Source organism: Pagrus pagrus (genome assembly GCF_965226575.1).
Source record: "Pagrus pagrus genome assembly, chromosome: 23".
NCBI lineage: Eukaryota > Metazoa > Chordata > Actinopteri > Spariformes > Sparidae > Pagrus > Pagrus pagrus.
The window spans coordinates 1,951,107-1,976,020 of NC_140205.1; the positions used below are offsets into that span (position 1 = coordinate 1,951,107).

Genomic DNA, 24,914 nt, shown 5'->3' on the forward strand with positions numbered 1-24,914 from the left:
CTGGAACTGTCCTGACAGAGTCAACTGCTGGCTTTGGTGTAAATACCTAAAGTTTGTCGTGTCGCTCTGATCAGATCAGATCGAACGTGGACTGTTGGAGCTGAGGGTCATCAACAGGAACAACTTGTCTCAGCACAGGTCGCTGTCTGGAAACATCAAGCTGCCCTGGAAGAGCGAGTTTCTGGAGGGCTCAGTGGAGGTACATCCATCCAAAACCATAGAGACATTTCAGACACCAAAAACACACATGTAACCAGTCGCATCAGTATGTTGAAGTGTGTTTTTTGAAATTTTAAAAATCACTGCCCTTCGCCTAAAGCTGGCAAATACGGTAAGTGGCTCAGCTTGGCTCTGTCCAAAAGGTGACAACATCCACCTATCAGCACCTTTAAAGCTCACTAACCAACATGTTTTTTCTGTTTTTTTTCTACTGCTCTCCGATGTAGACATAAATTGTGTAATATTATAAAAAACAAAAGGGTAGCACATCTCACACTTCCAAGTCAAAGGGGACAAAATGGTACAGAAATGTCACTGAACACACAACTCATTTGTAATCACCTAAACATCTAACATCTAAAATCTGTTTTCTTTATAGCTTACAAAGTATCCTATCAAAGTATCAATATATCTGACAACTTTATATCAATCATAGACAGAATAATTGCATGTAGTGTTAAGTTATATATTTATACAATATTGTGATAGTAGCTTGTAACAAATAAATCTACTAACTCTCTTTATTTAAGCTTGTCCCCTTATAATAATTTAATATACACATCTGCAGTAAAATGTTATAATGAAGCTATTAACGAAACTAGTTTACTCCATGCAAGTCAAAAAATGTGACCACTTCAACCTGTTGGGTTTAAAATACACACAAAGTAACAGTACATGAATAACACTTTTAAATACACACTCTTAAATATCTACTATGTCTTTGCAAAGAATAAGCTTTTAAACGCTAATGATCAATCACTGAATTAAACATACAGTTCACTTTACTATACAAACAAAATAAGCATCCTGTCTAATGCAGTAACAAACTAATGGTATCACACATTAGCTACAAACAGGACAGAAGCATAATATGGATGGGCACAATATGACATTAGTAAGCTAGCCAGGTACTGTGTAACAAGCAGTTTTCATCTTGACCAAAATAACCGCAGGTAAGTTCAATTAACATCCATTACTTTTCATTATAAACTGAGAACAACCCAGGAGAGCTCCGCCTGCTGCCTTATGTAAATAATGTACGTAACTGACGTAGCAGTTACCTGTATACACTACGGTCCACACAGTTAAATGCAGCGGTATACAGATGCACAAATCCGCACACACTATGGTCGAAGACATCTGTTATGATTGACGACATTGCAAAATATGTTGCGTTTTGGTTCGGCCGTGTGGGGAAGAAAGGGGTCACATCCCTTTTTTCCAGCTCTGATGGTTGTTTTTTGCGCTGCGTAGAACTGCTGCATCATAACGCTGACTCTGCTGGACGAGTTCCAGAAACCCTTCTGGTGCATCAGCTCGCCAATTTACGTCAAGATGGCGAAGAATTCGCTGTCCTTCGACTACAGTGGCGAGCAATTTGTGATGGAGTACCAGAACTCTGAGGGTAAGGTGAGGATGAAGCTGGTGTGGTTGAAGGAGCAGAAGCAGTTCTTCCTCATCAGCCTCACCGTCTGCATTTCGGTTTTCAAAGTCAACAAACGCTTCAGCCGACGGTACTGAAGCTTGTGTTTACAATTTTCTCAGTTCTGATACAGTGACTTTGAGTCATTCCAGTGTTTAATCAGTTGTTTACAAATTGTCCTACTTTGTAGTTTTTGCATTCATATGTTACACAAAAGCTAATCTTACTCTGTAAGAATAAAAAGCAATGTATTAAAGCTTATGCTGTTAAAGCATCATGTGTTAGTTTCAGGAGTTTGGACAGTTTTCGGTAGAAAAATTCCAACATCACTTTAGGAGAAAAGCTTCTAAAATTCTTTATTTGTATTTTGTATTTTATAAAACAGGCTGTTGTTGTTTTGTTTCTATTACACTTCTAGAATAAAAGTAAAAATTGTACAAAGGGCAGTATGGAAATAGCAGTGACGAGACTAGATCCTGAAAAAAAGAGTAAAGCCCTAAATATTAAGTTTATTTTGAATTTCAGTACTTATTGAGTGTATATTAATTTCAGGAAGTCATTTTACTCTCAATCTCAATTTCATGTGACAAATAAACAGCTCTTTAAAAATTCTGTCAAAGTTGAAGATTGATTTTTATTAACAATCATTAAAAAATACACTTTTTTTCCCATCATCAACGATTTTGCTGTTATCTTTTTGTTTTGTTTTCATGTGTATCCGTTTGTTGGTTGGATTGTTACCGTTAGGCTTCAACAAAAACTACTGAACAAATTTCCATGAATCTTGAATGGAGGATGGGTCTTGGCCCAGAACAGACCCCAAAAAGGTATGGATCACTTTCTTTTACATTGTGAGATAAGCTGTTTATCAGCTTGTTCTCATGCAGTAACGCATGGATCTTGATGAAAAAAAAATCAGCAATATTTAGGTGCCACCTCTATAAGTTAGTGCAATTTGATAGAAATTCGGATCTAGTGAATTTAAATATGTTTTATCTGAATACCTTTACCATTTTTATTTTAAATGACAGATAGATGATTTCTGATTGGAAAACAAATGACCGGTCTGATCAGTGTGATTGACAGGAAAGATAATCACAGGCAGAGTTTATACCACCGTCATTAGTACAGGACTGAGGAATGGGTAGAGTCAATGATTGACCTTCTGAGGATTTAACTTCAAATATTGATAATTTATTTTCATCATATGCACTGTACTCATCTTTATTCCTCAACTATAAAGTCTAGTAGCCATTCTCAGGGCTTGCTGTGATTTTTCCCGTCCTTCTGATTGATTATTTGTCCATTCCAGCAGATACATCGGAAAAATCTCTCAGGGTCGTCCAGTAGTTTCTTCTTTACCACACCAAGATGTACTTGCTTTCCATCACCACAAGACATGACGTTAGGATGTGATGTATCAGGATCCAGAGTCACATCCACTGCAAACTGCTGGGCCCTCTTCAGCTCAGCCTTCTTTCTTTCATAGTCTTGTGGCCTGAGGTCTAAAACAAGGCAGGGATAGACACAACATTATTATTTATCAAGTTAGATGTTAAAACTTAAATTAATCTTTTCCATTTTCCTGTCACTCAAGAACAAGACCCTCAGATGCTTAAACTCCTTTTCTTGGGGCGGGAGCTCACCCCCCAAACAGAGAGGGCAATCCACCGTTTTCTGTCAGGGAGCCATGGCCTCAGATTTAGAGGTGCTGACCCTCATCCATACCGCATGGATTCAACTCAGAATTATAAACATTATAAACAGGCTCTTCATGATGTTTTAGACATTTACTTGATTTTTGGTTCCTGACTACTGACATTTTGCAACCTTCTCAAACTTCTTTTCATTTTAAAAATCTTTTTTTCTAGTTGTGAGCCAGTTCACCAAAAGTAAAGTTTTTTTTCAAATTATATTTTTATTGATAGATATTGTTTTTATATTTTTTTTATTGTACAATCTATGAAATTGATTAAACAATTTGAGATTATTTAGATCTTAATTTTACCTTTCCCCAACCTACCTTTTGGGTCCAGGCAGGTGTTTTGCAAAATCTCCACCAGATCATTCCTGCTGATCTCCTCTAAGACCTTCATGGTTTCTGTTATGGCTCCAGTGTCGCCATACTTCTGTGCCATCAGATCAACTGTGTCCTGCCTGTCTGCTTTCTCCAGCTGAGCTGCTGAGATGGCAGATATCTCATCCTGCTTAAGGAACCACTTGAATTTCTTGAACTCATCATCTTTTAATTCTTGCAGTGTTTTCCAGAGATTTACCAAAAGTTTTGCCATTTTGGCTCCCTGGCAGAGAGAGATTTGGTTTATTTGTTGTTATGCGACCTCTGTCAGAGTACACACTGCAAAATTAATTTATTCCATAAATAAAGTTCTTACTTTTTTCTACTGTGAAAACTGTCTCTTAAAGTTGTACAGAGATAGTGAAATGGAAAGTATTCTACAATCTTTACTTATAAAATTGTTTTGGCCTGTTTATCTGTAGGAGTCCTCAAATTTTATGTTATCAATAAATCAGTAATTACATGAAAGATTAAGAAAATTCCCCCAAATTCAAAGAGCCTTCTACAGAATCAAAAAGGACAAAGTATACACTTCAAAGACCACCACTATTGAAATTTCTACTGCATCTCTTTGAGCAGAAAAAAATACAGATTAGAAAATGCACAGACAAACTCACCAAGCTGAATTCAGTACCAGGTTCTTCAAATGTAGAAAGATGAACAATCCAGTGAAAATCTAACACTTGGTATATTATACCAAAAGTTGCCTTTGAGTTTCCAGATGAAGTTTGTGATCTTCAGTCAAGGCAAATTGGATGTCTTTTCTTTCTTTGTGTTAAATTTCCAGTCTCACTAGCCCTTTGAAAAACTTAATGTCTGTCACGAGCCACCACTTCTCATCATCGTTTGATTTTTTACAAACAGCCCTCCTTTATTCTTTCTTGTCATGAAGCTCAGGTTCCTCATTGAGGTGGACTGTACGTGAGCAAAGACTCAAATCATCAGACTATCTTACATAGAAGATAAATAAGTAGGAAACAAAAACATGTGCACTGTTACTGGACTGCTTAAGTGAGACATACTGTACCTTCTTCAACTTAGTTGTTATAGTTCAGAGGCAAAATGTCAGAGTCAATCTAATGTCTGACTTTATCACCATCCGAGAATTAGATATAGAGACGAAGTTTCAAAGTACAGTGAACTGTGTTCAGAGAAAACGTCTGACTTCCCTCTTGCAGAGTTCACCAGAGGTTCACGTGAGGCTTCTCATGTGGATTTTAACAGTGGCTAACCACATATCATGTGACTTAAGTTCAGTTTTACTGTCATGCCTTCCTGTCTTCCTTTGTATTTCCTGTTAAAGTAAAAGAAATCTTTATGGGCGTTAAATTTGGAAGTTTGCACCCTTGTCTGAGTGGCCAGAGTGAAACATGGGTAACAGGCAGATAAATCCACAGACTAAGGCTGGACTCGGTTTACATGATTAATTTGCTGAAATCTGTTGCCCATTTGAAGAGATTGAACAGACACCACACTAAAGTAACTAGGCCCATACAGGAGGTGTATTCTGACGGACAAACAACCTAACAGATCAAATCAGGTCAAACTTTGAGGCCCTTTTTGGTAATCATTTATTAAGTTTTACACATAACAGCCAAACACAACAGAAACAACAGCAACAATTTATAGATGCTTACAAGGGAGAGGGAGAAGCCTCAATATCCACTGGAGACGATACAACCACTTAAGCACAGTAAAAATTACGGCAGAGATTAAAGAAGTTAATTAACATACATTGTCTCATAACACAATGTGCCAACAGTGGCCATTTCAGTCTGTGTTTGGGCATACCTTGTTTAATCTGACAGTGATACAATCAAGAGCATATGCAGAGCAGTCTCCGTATTTTGCTTAAGGTTGCCTAAATTTACATATTTAACACATCTCCCTAAACACTTTTAATTTGTATTTCCTCCTACACTCTGTAATCATAGCCCATGATTTTCAGTGTTTTCATTGGAACTGGTAGCATTAAAATACCTGGCTGTTCCTGCTGGTACTTGCCGTAGGTATAGTGAATATATAGTGTAGTATAGTGAATAAAAATATGACTATGGGGATCAAGGGACAATTGAGCATTTAAGGCGAAAGGTGAAATATTTTTTTTTTTGTAAATACGGGGTAGGTATGAAGCACTGTACTAGAAAACATAACTGAAGTTAAGTAATGGCATCATTCACACTGATATTCTGTAGAACTTTTAAACTAATGAACAACTGGCATGAGCATAAGAAGTATAAAGTTACAAAAGTTATAACATTTCCTTTGTTCTTTGTTGATATACATGTGTATTAAACAAGTCACATTTTGTCAGAATTAAAAAACTATTAGATGCTTATACATCTACATGTCAATCAGACATCTTTTAGATTGTTGTTAATCAGAGCAATCATGTGGAGCTCAGAGGATGTCACACAGTATAGACATGAGAATCGGCAAGAATGAGTACAAGATCAAAGTGGGTATTTTAAGGTATGACAACACAGACATCTGTTATTCTTATAGGTTCTGTACATTAGGCTTGGGGATGGTACAGGCGGTACAACGCTCAACTCTGCCCAACTTCAAGCTGAAAATAAATCTAATCAACTAGAGTAACTGAAATACCTGCAAGTATTCACAATTTCTCTGATTGACGGGACATATGATCAAGGGGATGGAGTTTCTACTACCGTCATTAATTTCGGGACAGAAGAATGGGTAGAGTTTCCCAATGAAGGAGCAGCCAGTAAAAGAGTAGAGATGATCTGCAGCTTCTGCATCATAAAAGGAGACCAGACCCAGCTCATAGTCCACAAACACTCCAACCTTCTTAGGAGGGGGCTTCAGAGAGAGACGTTTATATGGGCTATCATTAGCATTATACTCATCTCCTTTCCTCAAACTTATAGTCCAGAAATCATTCTCAGGACTCAATGTGACATCTCCCTCCCTGTCAGTCAACTCACTGGCGATTCCCACAGTCCATTCAGTCTTCCCTTCAACCCGAACCTCAAAGTAAAATCTTCCTGTTGAGAAACTCTGCTTTCCAAGGACATAAACAAATCTCGTAAACCTCTTTGGGTTGTATGGGTGTTTCTGACTCAGATCACCATGATGCACTTGTTTGCCATTATGAGACAGGATGAGATTAGGATGTGCTGTATCAGGATCCAGAGTCACCTCCACTGAAAACTGCTGGATGCTCTTCAGCTGTTTTCTTTCATATTCATCTTTCTGATTACTAAAGTCACGTTTCTTAAGTTTCAGTTGGTGATTGACAGGAGAGATGATTAGAGGAGCAGAGTTTGTACCACCGCCATTTACACATGGATTGAAGCATGGGTAGAGTTTCTCAGTGAAGGAGCAGTCAGTAAAGGAGTAGAGATGATCTGCAGCATCTACATCATAAAAGGAGACCAGACCCTCTTCATAATCCACAAACACCCCCACCCTTTCAGGCTGCGACTTCAGAGAGAGACATACTGCCGGGTTATCATTAGCAGAATAAATATTACCATTCCTCAGCCGTAAAGCCCAGAAGCCATCCTGAGGACTCAGATACTTAGCTTGTTTCGTTTTGATCGATTCTGTGGCCACTCCCAAGTTCCATGCAATCTTTCCTTTAACCTGAACCTCGTAGTAAAATTGTCCTGAAGGGAAATATTGCTTTCCTAAGACATTAAAAAGACTCGTAAACCTTTTTGGGTTAATTGGGAGTTTCTTCCTCACATCCCCATGATGTACTTGTGTGTAATCATCAGACAGGATGAGATTAGGATGTGCTGTATCAGGATCCAGAGTCACCTCCACTGCAAACTTCTTGGCCCACTTTAGCTCGACCTTGGCTCTGCTATACTCCTTTCTATGAGCACCTAAATAATGTGTCTTGAAGTCTAAAACAAGGCAGAATACAGACATTGTCAGTCTTGCAGAACAGCAGTTGTAATATCTTACTGTCTTATATCCTACATGATTATATTCTGTAATTATAAGAATATGATTATTAATTTTGTGCAAAAACATGTTAATTTTAACTTACTGATTTATACCTTTCATAACAGTTTTTATTAAACCTTGAACTCTTTACATAGATGGCTAAAGCTGCTAAGCATGTTGATACTGTAGAGCAGAGGAAGTGGATTGACTCCTCTTGCACTGAATTTCAGTTGATTGTTGACCCTTGGATCTAAGGTACCTGGAACACTAGCTTCAGGTGAGGAGCAAGACTAAGGGCCCTTGATCACATATTCTTTTTTCGGGCACAACAGGGGTGGTGGTGTGCTCGGGAGCCCTGGGATGAAGCGCTTTTGCGCAAAAAAAACAAAAACTGCAGCACATGGGTCTTGTCGCTATGACAACAATATCTTGACACTTAAAACATTTTTTTTTTTTTACCATGAGCACCAAACGGTGGATGCTTGTCCTCATACTTGGATGATGAGCTTAATAATGCTGATATCACGGCTCCAGCTATCAGCCCCAGAACAAGGAGGATGAGGGTACGTGACATGATCCCTAGGAAAAAAAAACTACAGTGAATATCATTGCCTCATCCAGGAAAAAGACAAAGAGTGATGATGATGTCACCAGTGCCTTTCTGAAAAAAGTTGAGATTTTCAACCAGAAGCTTTCTGAAAAAAGAAGCTGGGTGCTTTGCTTTTTTCTCTATGTGGCCTCATGCTGCCACGGACACTCACTCTTCAATGCAAACAATTGGAAAAAGACACTGGTGTTCAGAAATAAATAGCATGTGGATAGGCCCCAAGAAAGTTAACAGGACTTTTAAGCCCTGGGCAGATTGTGACTCTGTTTGAGTTGATCCCAATTAAAGGCTTAATTCAGCATAGCTGTGGGTTGCAGAGAGACACCTCCGTGTTTTTCAGATGTCCATATTTTTTAGCTTCCCCCAACATACCTTTTGGTCCTGAGGTGGAGTTTTGCAAATGCTGCACCAGATCATTCCTGTCGAGCTTTCGTAAAACCACCAAGGTTAGTTTCAGAGCTCCAGGATCCCGATATTTCTGTACCATTTGATCCACTGTGTCCTGCCTTTCTACGTTGTCCAGCCGAACTGCTGGTATGCCTGAAAAGCCTTTCAGGATTTCAGGCTGCTTCAGGTACCATTTGAATTTGGCAAACTCATCTTTACTTAATTTCTCCAGAGTTTCCAAGAGCTCGTCTGTGAATTTTGCCATTCTGGAACCTTGCAAATAATAAGAGAAATTTTCATTGAAGGGACATGTTGTTTCGCTGGAAAATCCAGTGAACAATAGACAATTGGTGTGGCTTAGAGAACTGGTACAATATATTACAAAAATGATAAAATTCAGTAGTAGTTATAATTCTCTCCTTAAAGTCAAAACGGACAATATTAATTTAAAAGATCATTACTAACAAGGGATTTTCCACTGTATTTATGAACAAGAAATACTTGAACAAAGGAAAACGTGTTTTCGTATTTGTTTTAATACAACTCCTAAGCAGCCTTCTGGGAGGTGCGCAGTTGGTGGACACATGAGCATTGACTACAGTTCATCAGCTCCAGTGACTGTAGTGGTCCTGGTGGAGTCTAGGGATTAGTCTATTAATTTAAAAGTTGCTTTTTAGCTTGCAGATGAAGTTTGTGATCAGTGAAAGAAAGGTTTGTTTTCTGTGCCTTGATTTCCTCTTCCCGTAAAAGCTACAAGGCCCCCTTCTTGCCTTTTTTGGTAATGTTCAGCTCAGGTTCCTTAGTGAGGCTGGGGCTACGTGAGTATAGGCCAGTAGATCAGACCACTACACACAATACTGATTCCAAAACAGTTGGGACACTGCAAACTGTAAATCAAAACGTAATAATTTACACACCAACTGCGTTTACAGACAATCTTACAAAGTGTTCCTGAACCCATGTAGTGATATTCTTTATACATCATGTTTTTCACAAAGTGTTGAAACTCGCCCCATCCTTGCTTATAAACAACTGAGCCTTTCGAGGATGCCCCTTTCATACCCAATCACGATACTATCACCTGTTACCAATTAACCTGTTTACCTGTGAAATGTTCCAAACAGGTGTTTTTGGAGCATTACACAACTTTCATAGTCTTGTTGCTCCTGTCCAAACTGGTTTGTAACATGTTGTTGGCATTGAATTCAGAATAAGCAGATATTTACAAAAATCAATGAAGTTGATGAGGTAAAACATTAAATGTATTGTCTCTGTACTGTTTTCAGAAGAGTGTACAGTATTTCAAAAATGATTAGCAAGTTATCACATTCTGTGCAAACAGCATCCCAATTCTTTGGTAATTTGGGTTGTAAAAATGATACACAATCATAAAAATATAAAAGTATAAAACGAAACTCACACACTCACAGTCGGAAAATGTCCTTTCTGGGATATACCTCGTTCAACTTGTGACTGTAGATCAGATGCAAAAAAGTCAAGAGTCAGTCTAAGGTCTGTCAACATATCACCTTTTGAATGGTTATGAAGTCAAATTGTCAGCCACAGTGCATTAAGAAAAAAAAGCATGCTGACTACGTGCATAGGAAGTTCTCTTGCAGGGTTAAGCAACACACGATTCACATGTGACTTTGAATAGCAGTTGACCACATTTTAAGAACGTGAGTTTCACTTCTTACCTCTGTCACTTTCTCAGCACATAAGGAGCCTGCATTTCCTGTAGAAGCAAAGTCAAACTTTAGGTGCATTACATTTGCGAGATAGAATTCTTGTGTTAACAGAAAAAAGTGGAACAAGGACCATGTTAAGAGGCAGATAAATCCACTGACAAATCCATACCCCACCTATTGTTTGTTCAGCCATATGGCTTTATTTCTGATCCTCTCCTCTATAACAATGATTCTGTAACATCTATAATACAGCCCATGATTTCCAGTGTAATTTCACTGTATCAGGTCCCAATGAAGTTGCAACTGGCAAGTGCAAGTGAAAGAAAATATGACTATTGGAATCAAGGGAATAGCAATTTGGGCATTTTAGAGGAAAGGAGAAAAAAAGTATTATATATATATTTAGTATATATAAATTTATATTACATTTTACGTACGTACAAAGTACCTGCAAGTAGGGCTGAACGATTTATCGATTGAAATTGCGATTTCAGACAACGCGATCATGTGATCGCCAAAGCTGCGTTTTTTGCAGCGCTCCTGACTGACCCAGGATCTGTTGTGTCGTCAATTTTACACATACATGCCGTCTCTCTACCATCCTGCCAAGCTCACCAATCAGAAGCGGCATGCTACTCGTGGACAGGTCACGCTAACCAATCAGTATTAACTTGCTCCTTAACGTGTTCTGAAATGGCTTCAGCTGGACCAAAAGCGGAGTTAGGGGATTTAATCCCCAAGAAAAACAGCACATCGGTCATTTGGGAGTATTTCGGGTTTGAGGCTGCATACGTGCACCAGAAACAGGTACTGTGCAAAACCTGTCGCGCTAAAGTTGCAACATCCAGCGGAAACACAACCAATTTATACCGGCACTTGAAAAATCACCAAAGGCATTTGCATGACGAGTGTATGACGAAAAAGTCGTGAAAATGATACTCAGGCCCACTGTAGCAAACAGACTACAATTACAGCACCTTTGGCCAGTGTAACTCCGTATTTAAATATCTAATATATAATATCCGTTAATAAATACATTCGGAAGCCATTTTTAACTTTAGTTTACATCCTTGCATTAGAGTAATAGCTTTTAATGTTTTAATGTTACTGTACATTGTGAATATTGCACTGAAGCTTGATTTGAAGGAAATCGTGAATCAAATCAAATCGCAATATCTGCCAGAAAAATCGCAATTAGATCTTTTCCTAAAATCTTTCAGCCCTACCTAAAAGGCACAGTACTAAAACTGAAGTTTTGGAATTTTGGTGTCATCCACACTAATATTGTTTGGAACCTTCAAAATAAAAACATATCTTCCATGAGAATCAGTATAAAGTAACAAAAGTTTAAAAATATACTTTGTTTTTGTTGATATAGCTGTTGTACAATAACAAGTCACATTCTGTAAGGAGGAAAAAGGAGGAAATGTTAAATGATGCTGTTGGTGTGTAAATCTGACATCTTAAGACTGCTTGCACTAAAAAAAACAAAAATTCTCTTTGGAAGTACTACAGCTTCTGAATTTCTTTCGTTGATAACAGGTCAAAGGTCATGCTTGAAAACTGAATTCTGTTTTTTCTCAACTTTGGTAAGGCAATTTTATCTATATTTCACTTGTCATACATAAAGACAATTCTAGTTTTCAATTTTTTTAAAGGTTAATTTCTGAATTTCAGTCAGTTTAAATGCAAAATCTCTACCATTTACAACAAATATACATTAACACATATGAACTTACTGTTGCCACCGCTTGTCATATATTACACTTAAACTTGCCTTTCCTTATGAGTATATTCCTCTTATGTAACTAAAAGTACTCACATTGAAGATTCTGCTGTTTTATTCACAAAGATCCAAACATTTTTTTCTTCAGACACAAACCAGTCTGGATTGCAGCTTTGTTGCTCGTTCACTTGTTTGTCTGCACTTTCCCCACAGCTCCTTTTCAGTGGTTTATTAGCTCCACTTAGTCTATGTAATCTGCTCAAATTTGACATATTATATTTGACAATATATTACAATGCCCTGGCAGATTCTGTCTATAAACCCCATATATAGCAATCCAATATTTATGAATGTGATTGTATTTAAAGTGAAATTGAAATTATATTACTGCTGTTATCTATCAACTGTGATACTATGGTTAGAAATGCCTGAAAGTCTTATAGTAACTTTATAAAAAGCCACTGCATGTGGATTTCAAAAACTGCAGCCCATCAAAAACTTACCTTCAGACATTAATTGTGCATTTGTGTAACTTGTCTAACTATGTTAAAGTGACACCAACAGTTCCCTAGTTCTGTTTTGTCAGTCACATTCTCGAACACCTTTCTGGTAGACTGACACAAGCGGTCAGAAACGTCTTCTCTAGTTGGCTCACAGTATATTTCATGAGACCAGTTATTCTTGCCAGTTGACTATAATGAAGACCTCGGTCAGTTTCTGCAATAATGACAAATAGTTGCTTTAAACTTGTTTCCACTCGTCACAAATTTCACAGAAAATTCCTGTTAACTGGGCTTACTAGTCAGACTAACGTTCACAGTAATACTGTGAACAGACATGAAGAAACCTAGCCTGGCAACATTCAGGCTTCAAACAAACCATGATACATTGCTTTCTTTTTTTTTTAACAATATTTTTTATTGAAGTTTCAAGTGTATATCAAACGAATATACAAACATTTTCATTTATATCCCCTCGAACAGCCACTCATTCACACAGACAAAGAAAAAGAATAAATAAAAGGACAGTGACAGGAAAAACTAAATGAGTAAAATAAAAGAATAAGATGGAGCAAAAAATAAATAAATAAATGAATACAAAAAAAAAAAAAAAAAAAAAAAAGGGGGGGGGCAGGATCATATCATAACCTGTTATTCAGTCAGTGTTATCCGTTTCATTGGTCAGGAATGACATAAATGATTCCCAAATAATACATTGCTTTCTTAATGTAATAGCCTCCTTCTGTAACTAAATGAGAATAATGCAGTTGTGAATATTCAAATGTCTTGCCCTTGAACACAGCATGAGCCACTATGTAATTTATAGAAAGAAAACATTGTTTTAATTGGTAGTTCTATCATTTGTCTGGTTAATGTAACACAACCTCTTAATGATTTGTAATGTACTGAAGTGTACTCTGTTCAGGGGCAAATTCCATGTATCAACATGATACCTGCCAATAAAGTTTTTATGGCTGTATTTTCCCCTAACACTACTTCCTTGTGATGTAGATTTTGACCGGGCTTTTGATAGAAATGTACCAATTACGTCTCGCCCACTGGCATTAGGTATACAGTAAGAAAATGACTATAGCTAGTATGGGCTTGACCGCATTGTGGGTGTAGTTTAGCCAATGTGCAAAAGTATCATGAGAAAAATGAATTACTCTCAATTTTATGACGATGATATATTCTTGGGCTGATGTGCTTAGGAGGGGAAATGGTATACGGTGACTGGTTCTTTCTTCCTTATAGAATGCTTATGCTGTTTAGCTCATAGAGAGATGGATTTACCAAATAGCATAGTGTAGTTTACCTTGCAAGGCAGCTGGATTAACAAGCTCATGATCACACAAAAATTCATCTCGCCAGGCTTCAAATGATCTGCTGTAGCCAAACCACAGCGTCTTATGAGGTAGTACTCATAGCTTCAGGTGTGGTTACTTGCTTGACACTTGACGAAAAAATGACCAATTGGTAACAGAATGGCCAGTTGGTACATTATTTGCATTGGTTTGTACTCAGAAAGTTTTTGGACTTAGGTGCCGAAGTTGTTGGAGCTGACTTGTTCTGTTGCTGCAGGTAGTGTAGCATTAACACTGGCCTCAGACAGCCAGTGCTAAAGAATATACAATAAATGAAACATATACTTGATAATAAGCATACCGATATCTTTGTCATACAGTATAACAAAGAATGGTATGCATATTATCAAGTCCGTGTTTTATATATTTTTTATTCTTTAGCACTGGCTGTCTGTCTGTTGTTTGAGAGACACTATCTTTATAATGTTTTGAACTACAATGTAAAATGCTCTACCTGGTGATAGTCAAGTATCATCTGGGAACCTCTTTCCAGTCATACACCCTCCTGTTATATCAGGTTGTTTTTATGACTCCCTTGGTCATTTTGTTTGCATTTCATTTGTCTGATAATTAGCTTTTGGCCCACATTATGAATATGATATCTTCCCATTATTCTTGGTTGGCTCACAATCTCTGACCCACCCTCTGTGTCTGCAAGCTCAATGTTTATTTAAACATTTTATTTAAACTTCTGAACAAGACTTTTGATTTTTCTTCAACACTAACTTAACTTGGAAAGCCAACAGACAGACGAAATAGGGATGTTACTTTATTGTGTATTCCTCAACCATACTGGGCAATACCTTAACTATTCATACATGAATTTTAGAACATGGATATGCACATAACAATTCCTTCCTCAAAAGAATTAACTCCAAGGAAGGCAGCTCACACATCTGTAACTCCATTTTATTAAAAGAAAGTGGCACCACCTAGTGACACTACCTGGTACACCAACCAAACACCAATACATTTTCAGACTGTTTTAAACAATGTCCCTCAACTCCTACATTGTTAATTTGTTTGTTCAAATTATTACAAAATTGAGGAATCAGTTTTTCCAATGGATGATTTATCAATTCTATTCAGCATAATTGACGGGAGAGATGATCAGAGGGGTGGAGTTTTTACCACCACGATGAGAACCGGGACTGAAGAATGGGTGAAGTTTCTCAGTGAAGGAACAGTCACTAAATGAGTGGATAATGTCTGCAGAGTCTACATCATGAAAAGAGACTGAACCCTTCTCATAATCCACAAATACTCCTACCTTCTTTGGCTGATATTTTACACGGAGATCAACAAGAGAAGCTTTGTACTTATCTCCTTCCCTTAAACATATAGTCCAGTAGCCATTCTCGGGGTTTGCTTTGATTGATCCCTTTCTGCTGATCGACTCTTTGACAACACCTAAATCCCAGGAAGTCTTCCCTGTAACTTGAACCTCAAAGTAAAATCTTCCTGAAGAAAAACTCTGCTTTCCCAAGACATTGCTAGCAGTATTAAATCTTTTAGGGTTGTCTGGGAGGGTTTGTTTTATGCAACCACAGTAAACTTGTTTCCTATCGTCAGACAAAATAAGGTAAGGATTTGCTGTATCGGGATCGAGAGTCACATCCTTTGCAAACTCCTGGACCCTGTGCAGCTTGGCCTTGGCGATCAGCTTCTGTTTCTCTGTGCTGAATTTTTCCGCCAGCTGATCCACAGCCCCCCCCACGCTTGCCCCATAAGATGGTGGGTGAATAGTGACTTCTGTCCAACTCTTGGTGGTTGGAATGCAAATATTCGTTGATAAGTCAAAGTTGTCTGTGTGTGAGAGCTGATCCATCTTATTGCTCCTCTTTGTCAGCTCAGAGATTTCCTGCTCCAGCTCTTCGATGAATTTGTCAGCCTGTTTCTGAGTTGTTTTCCGTTTTTCATCAATAGCTTCAATGAGATTATCCAGACTTCTCTTGACAGACTGCAGCAATACAGTGAAGGCCCGCTCACTGTCTGCAATATGTCTGTCTGCAGATTTGCTGCTGAGCTTGGCTGAGCGTTTGATTTCCTCAATCTTCATCTGTCTGTCTTGGATCATCAGCTTCATTTTAGCACCCAGCTCAGCCTTCTTTCTTTCATAATCTCTTTTGAGAGGAACAGAGTGATGGTTCTTGATGTCTAAAACAAGGCAGAACACAAAAAATATCTGGTCAGTCCTAAAAACAGTTCTCTGTGACGTTTATTGTGTCAATTGCTATTTCAGCTATTGCTGTCTTGATCAAATTTTTCTGGCCCTGATCCAGATCCAGGTTCTTCAGTATTAGGTATTTGCTGATACAGATTCTGATCCAATACATTATTTAACTAAAAGCTGATGAAATTTGTATCTACACATTGAAATAACAACTGTTAACTGACCACAAAATTTGTCCAACCTTATTTTTCACGAGTGGAATAATTGTACAAATTGAGATGCATGTCAAGCCTCTTCATCTACTTACCTGTTTGTGTTTTACTTAAACTGTGCACCAGATCATTTCTGCTGATTTTTTCTAAAACCTTCAAGAATGCCGTCAGAGCTCCAGGACTGTTATATTTCTGCACCATCAGATCCACTGTGTCCTGTCTGTCTGCCTTCTCCAGCAGAGCCACTGGGATTCCTGGTAAGCCTTCCAGGATGTGATCCTGTTTCAAGAACCACTTGAATTTCTTAAACTCGTCTTCTCCTAAGTCCAGCAGAGTTTTCCAGAGATCCTCAGAAAGTTTAGCCATTAAGGATCACTGCAAAATATAAAACAAATATTCATTGGAGGGAATGATTTAATTATCTTCACTCATTCCACCAATCAGCTGCTCCTCGGTAAACAGATAACACAAGCTTTGATATTTACATTGTCAGTTTTTTCTTTTTCTACTATTTCTTATACTTGTGTGAAACTCATGAAGTCAAGCCAAACATATTACATTTCATTATATTACATTCATTTAGGGGACAGTTTTGTCCAAAGTAGTTTACAACCAGTGGATTAAAAGTAACAAGAGCTAGATCTCATCAAAAATGGAAGTGCAACCCTCCTAAATATAGCAATTAATGTGAGCATGTTGATGAAGGATGAAAAAAGGTGACTGGCAGGGCTGCATGGGGGGTAAGGCCTCCAAATAACATTGCAGTATATTTAGGTTATATCGCGACACACTATATATCTTGATATATTGAAACCTCCTCAAAAGCATTTAATAAATGCTAGGACTGAGTGACAATCAAATTTCACAATATTTTAACCAAATGCACCAATATTGATTTTACAACAATATTGTAGGGATGACAATTGGTACTTTCACAAAATATTAACACAATGAGATTTCTGATCAACAGTCGTCAGTAATATGGATGTAATGATGAGGATAAAGAAAAGTATTGGAAAAAGTAGAACAGTCTGATAAGTTAAGAAAAAGACATGACTTTACTGTAATGCAGCCTTTAAAACCAGAAAAAGACAACAGATGCTGACAAATCCAGGATCTGACACAATAAATAGTCACAAATCACGATAGCTATATCAATATGCTTCCAGCCCTAGTGACTGGGGTGTTTGAAATGTATTTTTACTCACAAGGAAGCAATAACAAAGATTAATTACGTGTTCTTAAGTGGAAAATGATACTGAAACTTAAGCATATCTGCCTCCAAACTACAAACAAACTGCTGCTCTATACCTTTTATATTCAACTATTTATATCAGATATAAAATACATATTTAACAATTTCAAAAGGCAATGGCTTTTTAAAGAAAATGTTTGTTTTGCTTGTTGAAAATTTCAGTTTTGTGTCTTTTCAAGACTGTTGTGTATTAAAACCATTATTGGATTAGACATTTGAGTGGATGAGCTCAACAGCATACACTGGAAAATCATGAAATAATCACAAAATGTACTGTATGTGTCTGTGGGAGAAACGTATAATCTCCAGCCCTGACATTAATTTGACTTTCAAATTTAAAACAAATATCGGACTCACAGCCTCACACGTCTGACATCCACAAAGGTAACTGTGTTGAATAATCAGTTTTAATGCAGATTTTTACTCAAAAGTGGAGAAAGGGAAAAAAAAAAACCCTTCCTTCTCTGACATTAGAAGGATTCTGAGACCAGTTCTGACATGCTGGATCTCACACATGAAAATAGTTTTGATAGAGCTAAATAAAAAAAACACTACACACTCGATCATGTCTTTGCAATGTCATACATATATTGCACATGTTTAATAAATCCGTCACAATTTTCAGATACGAGTGGGTTTTACTGCTTCGCTATCATAAATAGGTCATAGTACATTTATCAGATCTTTCCTGAACGTGTCTTACCTATTAAAGTCGTGCTGATGAGGTAACAGACTTGCTGCTTCTCTTCTTAGTGTCTGACTGCAGTCAATTCTGAAACCTTTAGCTTCCCAACCGAAAAAAGTATGACATCAGACTGGATTGCTTGCATGCTACAGTACATACTAATATGGCTCAAGCAGGAAGCAGGAAGTATCACCGCATTGACAAACTGGCATAGAGGCAAGGGAGAGTAGCTGGTATACATGCTGGGGCTTCAAGAACAGGGTCTCTTTTTTTTTTATATTGAAACAGGCTTTGCTTGCTGAAGTCATTCCTCTTTTTTAAGCTGACAAACAAATTGAGAATCTTCTTAAGTTTGTCTTTTAGAACAAAGTCTTTCTCTGTCTTACTCAGACTGCTAAATAGAGCTGCAATGATAAGTTGCTTAAGAAAGAAAATGCTCTGGAAGATTCGTTCACTTCAGGGCCAGTATGTATAAGGCTGAATGATTAGAGTAAGCAAAACCTGTTGTAAACCTGTTGTACCTGAAGGAACGTGAGCATTTTCAGACAGAAATATGAACCTATCCTTTTATGAGAGTAAAAGTGAAATTGAAACTTCTGTTCTAGGTTCCTGAGGTAAGAGAACTTGATTCTAATATTTATTGACATTTGTAATAATTTAAATAACTTAAAAGCCTGAGACAGACCTTACTCAACAGTATATCATATGGTTCATTATGCATATCAAAAGATCTAATATAAAAATATTGATTATAGCATGCTACAGGTCAACCTGTAGCATGATAGTAAGTGTGAGATACTGCGTCCCATCTAAGACCTGCATTAATGGTTGCTATTTTTAACTGTAGCCACAATCTTTCCATCACCTTAAAGTATCAAATGACAATGTGATAACTCTTTGATAATGTTAAAGATGTCTCTGGTAGTGATAAATCTCCAGCTGAATCTGCAGCTGCCCTCAACTTTACCAGCTTTAAAGTGAGTTTCAGCTTATTGTTTATCCTTACATCCACAACTTTACTGTTTTGGTTCACTCTTACCATTTCATATTGTTGTTTTCTTTGGCCTTTAAAGTATATTGTGATATTTTCCTGCTACAACACTACACAACATACAGTATATCTTCATATTTCGATATCTCTCAAAAACACTTAATAAATGCTTGGCTTGGGCAACAAAAATAATATATCACAATATTGTCGACCAAATACCTCAATATTGATATTGCAACAACATTGTAGCAAATTCAATTGGTACTATAAGAGTACAATGAGATTTCTGATCAGTAATCATCGTTAATGTGGATATAATGACTAAGTGGGTAAACACAAGTATTAGAACAAATAGAACAGCCTAGTAAATTCAGAAAATGACATCACTTTACTGCAATACAACCATGAAAACACAACACTTATGACATATCACCATATAAGCATATCCAAAATCTACATAACAGCATAGTCTCACATCACAATATCAATATTTATCATATATATTGCCCGGCCCTACTTTTGCCCATTTCAAACTGGACAATAGCATAAATTGACCTGGATCACCAGGAACAACACATGGACGAGTGCCTCAACAGGGTTAGCATCATAAACAAAGACAAAACTGACCATACAAAGATGTGCAGGGTGAACTTTAGTCCAAGCCCCTAAAGACATTCACCAGCACGGGTACATGACCATCCATGTGTTCAAAGCCAACTCACTGCACAGAACAAAGCAGGACACAACTTCCTATTGAAAACAATTTGATTAGAACCAAATTATAACACTCAGTTAAAACTCTTAAAACCCTGTACATCCCTGTTACCACCATAACAAAGCCATGAAAGAGACTTTCGTAGACTTAAAAAGCACAGTAACTTAACATTCCACCACACACACTATTCGGGATCGAAGAGCAACCGACCACAGCGGATTATTGATACATTTGAGCTTTACAAACACAAAGAACTGGTTCAACAACAACGGAAACAGCTACAAAGATCAGACGATGAACAGCCTTCACTGGAAATCCTACAAAGATGTAAATCGTATTACCGATGTGAAAAAACAGCTGATGAAGGAAGGGAAAGATTAAACACAGATGAGCAGAGATACTGCATGTAACCCCCTCGCTCTTCTAGACTCTTTCTCTCTCCCACGCAGCTGCAGCATCACATAAAATTAACCCTTTCCCTGCTCTCTTTCTCTCCCCGCCTCATTATCCACGTATACAGGAACACACTCTAAACTTCCCTCCCCTTATCCCTGCCGCGCCCTCTTAGCCACAGACATATCCCGTGTCTCAAATTTCAGTAGGGTCCAGAAGTTTGAGATGAGCTTTCAGTGACATCACAAGAAGCTTTGTGGAACACTGTCAAATCATGCATGGATAACATGAGTCATCAGATTTTTTACATAAACTTATGGAGTCCATGCCAGCTTGAGTACATGCTGCCATTAAAGCAAAAGGGGGACAAACAAAATACTAAGATATTCTTACTAAGAATACTACTGAGAATAATAAGAATATCTTAGAAACTGGAACCAGCATCTTCAAGATTTTGCTTAAAAAATGACTGAAGCAATTAATCGATGATCAAAATAGTTGTCAGTTAATTGTCTTTCAATCAACCAATTGATTAATTGACTAATCACTGCGGCTCTAGTGAGGCAGAACTCAACATACCATTAAAGAAAAACAGATCTGCAGGTCAGACACCAGTTTTATAATAAGCAGTTAGACACAATAAGTTGAAATTGGTTTTAAACCAGCTGGACTCTTGGTTTAATGTCAGTGAGTCTACTGTAGATTGCTTCAATGACAACTTGATAGTAGAAATGTGGACATTTTTCAGCATTGTGGCTCCTTGTCTGATATCCGAGGGACTGTAGCTGTAAGCTGACTGGTGGTCAGTCATTAAAAAAAGGGGGAGGATTTTGGAGAAGTGCTGATTGGGTTGCAGTCCTGTACAGCTGCCACTAGATGGAGATAAAGTCCCTCTAATGACCATGCCATGAGTTTTACTACTTCAGCTTTACAGCATGTTTTATTTGACATATTCAAAACAATACTCACATGTTTTGGGACAAGAGTAAATTCATAGTGTGACTCTGATTCTATTCATTTAAATCTTTGTTTTCATTTGATCCTCTCCCCTGAGATCGATTGCATTCCTCTCCACCCATACATTTAAGGTACAGTGCTGTTATTGACTCATTTGAGGCAAACTTACTGAAGAAAACTCATCCTGTCATTTTTTGATTGTGTCTCCCAGTTTTTCAGGTATGTATGTTGTCATTACTTTATACTGTTAAAGTAGCTGGAACAAGATAAGTGTGTTTCTGTGGTCTTGAGGGTTCATTACAAGTGCAACCCAGAAATATGCTGAAAATAGTTAGTTATCTACAGTATAGTTTGTGTTTAGTCTGAGATATATGTACAGTGATGCATTTTGCACAATTAAAAGCCAAAGAGTTAACATTAGAGCAAAGTCAAATGTTGACACTAGATGGAAGGTCATAGAATCAGCAGTCAGAGATTAGTACAATAGAGTAGTATTAGATGGTGGTGGTGTTACAGTTAGGAAGAAGGCTGCCAAACTAGACACACCTGTACAAGACGGCATTCAACATTTGTAAGCGTGACACCGCTGGATCGTTTTAACATCAGAAGATTTTCCAGCTGCATTTGTGGCGACAGAAGCAGGTAAGCAAAAACATGTTCTTTTCCTAACCACATGGTTAATAACAAGACTAATAATTCGAAGGAAATAGACAATATTCTCACTGATAGTCTCATAGTTTGCTTATGTAGGTCATATATAGGCATCAGTATTAAATTGAGACTTTTCCATAAGCAGTTAAAAGTTCCTTCTGGTAGGTTTACCAGCAGGTTTGTGCAGTTATCCACACTTGTACAACCAAACATCTCAGTTAGAAATACAAATGTTCTTCTCAATGGCTTTGTACTTAAATTATATATTCTGTTGTTAGATGATCTGGACAACTTAAAGAGACAAAATGAGAGGCTAGGAAACAAAAGAAAGATGCAAGGGTTGGAAAAGCAAAGAGAGAGGAGCAGGTGTGGGGAAGAAAAGGAGGGTGCAGGGTCGGAAAGCCGATAGGGACGCCTCCTCAGTGAGAGGAAACAGGTAGAGCAGGCTGGTCGAGCCTGAGTGAATCTCTCTGTTTCTGCCTTCAGGAAGCACGAGTGTGTTGAGAGCAGCAAGTCTGTGAGTGAGAAGCCGCTGGAGGAGCAACGAGTTCAGAAGAATTAAAACCATGGCTGTGAATAAATGCATCAAATACCTCCTCTTCTTCTTCAACCTTCTTTTCTGGGTGAGTCTAGAAAACAAAACATTTTAAATTTAAGATATTTTTGCATTTTGACTTTTCAGGCAATGTGTTGGACATGTGTTGATATACAAATAAATGGTTGAGCATCTAATTTTCAGAGATTATGTTTCACTTTTACATCACATTATATGTATTTCCAAGAGGAGGTTTCTTTAGTTTGTCATTAAAATTGTTTGAATTTTCTCTTCATTTTGTTTACTCTATTTTTGTTGCTTTTTCCAACTGTTTTAAACCTGATTTCTGTTCTGGGGTTTTTATTTCAGTTGAACAGGCTTCTGACGTTTTTAATGTAGACCTTTATGTCTGAACTCTTTGTCAAACTGGTGTTTCTCTATTTGATCTTTTTTAAAATTTGTGTGTGTTGTATTTTTCATTTGAGGAGCTGAAGCTTTTCGTTATTTCAGTCATCCGTCAGTAGTGTAGAACAGGTTGTATCGGCTCTTTATCATCGCCCTGCCTCTCCCTCCACAAGCAAACATTTACTCAGTTTCAGGGTGTGGCCCTTGCTCGGCCTCCCATCATGTCAGCATTTGCAGCCTCACATCGCTACTCAGAATTTAAATGAATCAGGTAATGTTGTCTATTCTCTGCTGGGAGTTTCCACTTAAAACCAGATGTTGCTTAATCTATAGCTCCAATCAGTCTTTAAGTTCTTGCTCTATACAAACATGATGGTACTTGTTGTGGAAGGTGTGTTGTAGCAGTGCTATAGAAATGCAAGTATTGTTATTGTTATTTTAAATGGTGGAATTTTGGTATGACGAGAGGAGGCAGCGAAATCAGAAGTAAGCGATGGAGCTACCTACAACTTCTTAAAAGGTTATTAGTCAGACAACTTTGGAGTTTCTTGGAAAGTGTATTATTCGCAGTTTTGGTGCTAAGCTACACTGAAGTCCTCAGTATGCTTCCTAAGAAGTGCCTCGCAGATAATAATTTAAAAGGTTAATCAGAAAAATGTTTTTCTGACTGGGAAAATTGACCTGAATGCCTTCTGAAGGCAAGAAAACAAAAAAGTTGGGTGCATGAGTTACCGAGTTGACGTCATATGACGCTGAAACATGGCAGACAAAAGTAAACAAAGACCGCCCAGCAAAGTCGCGACTCTTCTCTGTTCTGGCACCTCAGTGGTGGTGGCACGAACTCCCGACCAATGTCAGGACAGCAGAGTCACTTGCCAAGACTCAAGACTCACTTGTTCACACTTCACCTCGACCCCGAATAGCATTAACCCCCCCACACACACACCCTATACGTAATTTGTATAGTAACCACAACTAAAGCTTTCAGATAAATGTAGCAAAGTGAAAAGATGTAGTGAAATAGTAATAGAAAATACTCTAACACAGCACAACTACCTCAAATCTGTACATAAATACAGTATTTGAGTAAATGTACTCTTGTAGGCTTCCAGGCTTCAAAATATTCTCCAGATCTCCTGCATCAGATCCTTCCTGTTTTCTACCATGTCATAAAGAATCTAAACAAGTCAAAGTCCACCTTTTAGCTCTGTGTTTTTGTTTAAAATAACCTCTGGCTGCCCGCTGAGGTTATTTCAGTCCTCCTATCATGTTCCCAGAAATGATGCTAAATCAATGTTAACTTGATTCTAACCACTCAGTGGTCATGGTGGACATGATGTGTTTACCTAATGATGATGATGCTGAGGGTGGGGTTGGCTTATTTACTGTAAAGCCTGTTATTGTAGTATGTAACTTGTGGCTCTGCTCTAGCTCTCAGTTGCGAAGTGATGCTGAACAATGCAACCATTATGAAGTCTGAGGGACAATGTGAAAAATATCATGAATTTTCTCTTCACTTATTTTGTCTACATTGTTTTGTCTTAACATTAGTTTGCAGTTGTTCTGTGGCTGAACTTGTAACAGAGAAACTTTGTACATCTTGTCAGACAGCTGTGCTTTTATGGCTTCCGATGAAAAAGAAATAAGCAGTAATGTGTGGCTCTGCCTCTGTACATTAATGCCTTTTAGCAGAGTGCACATATACTCCATGAATAATAGATACTGCATTTAGGGACCATTCTTGCCGAGGAAAGAGATGATCCAAACAGAAAGAAAACACAATTTAGCTCCACAGCAAACCACAGATGGTCAGTTACTTAATAAGCTAGATAAAGGTATTGGTTTAAGTCGCAGTACAAGAGAGCTTACAGTATTTTGTGGTAGTTAAATTTCAGAAACAAATTAGAAAAGAACTGGATATTAGATTTGAAACATTTGTCAACGTCTTTAATTTCAACACCTATCATAGCATCACACCAGAATAAGAGCGAAAATGAATGTGTCCACCTGGGTGGCAAATTCATGACAGTTGA

The 24,914-nt window shown here is 37.7% G+C and overlaps 2 protein-coding genes and 1 pseudogene across 4 annotated transcripts in view; 1 reads left to right on the forward strand and 2 right to left on the reverse strand.

Annotated features, from left to right (window-relative positions):
- The window catches only part of LOC311252176 (F-box only protein 15-like), a 37,938-nt gene that overhangs the window by 3,304 nt on the left and 9,720 nt on the right, over window positions 1-24,914 (forward strand). Inside the window, exons 9-10 of one of the 2 annotated variants that reach the window (XM_084345101.1) lie at window positions 75-199; window positions 1,474-2,254. In XM_084345101.1, coding sequence (XP_084201227.1) covers window positions 75-199; window positions 1,474-1,740 — 392 coding nt within the window. In that variant the 3' untranslated portion in view covers window positions 1,741-2,254. Of the gene's footprint in view, window positions 1-74; window positions 200-1,473; window positions 2,255-24,914 lie in introns of those variants that run through there. The other variant, XM_084345100.1, reaches the window with a different exon arrangement.
- Window positions 3,042-12,937, reverse strand: LOC311252178 (uncharacterized protein). The gene has a single exon (XM_084345102.1). It carries the CDS (start codon window positions 7,722-7,724, stop codon window positions 6,309-6,311), a length of 1,416 nt encoding a protein of 471 aa, XP_084201228.1. The 5' UTR covers window positions 7,725-12,937; the 3' UTR covers window positions 3,042-6,308.
- The window catches only part of LOC311252177 (E3 ubiquitin-protein ligase TRIM21-like), a 71,135-nt pseudogene continuing 60,445 nt past the window's right edge, over window positions 14,225-24,914 (reverse strand). The window contains exon 2 of the transcript in view: window positions 14,225-15,060. The product of the transcript in view is annotated as an E3 ubiquitin-protein ligase TRIM21-like (transcript). The remainder of the gene's footprint in view (window positions 15,061-24,914) is intronic.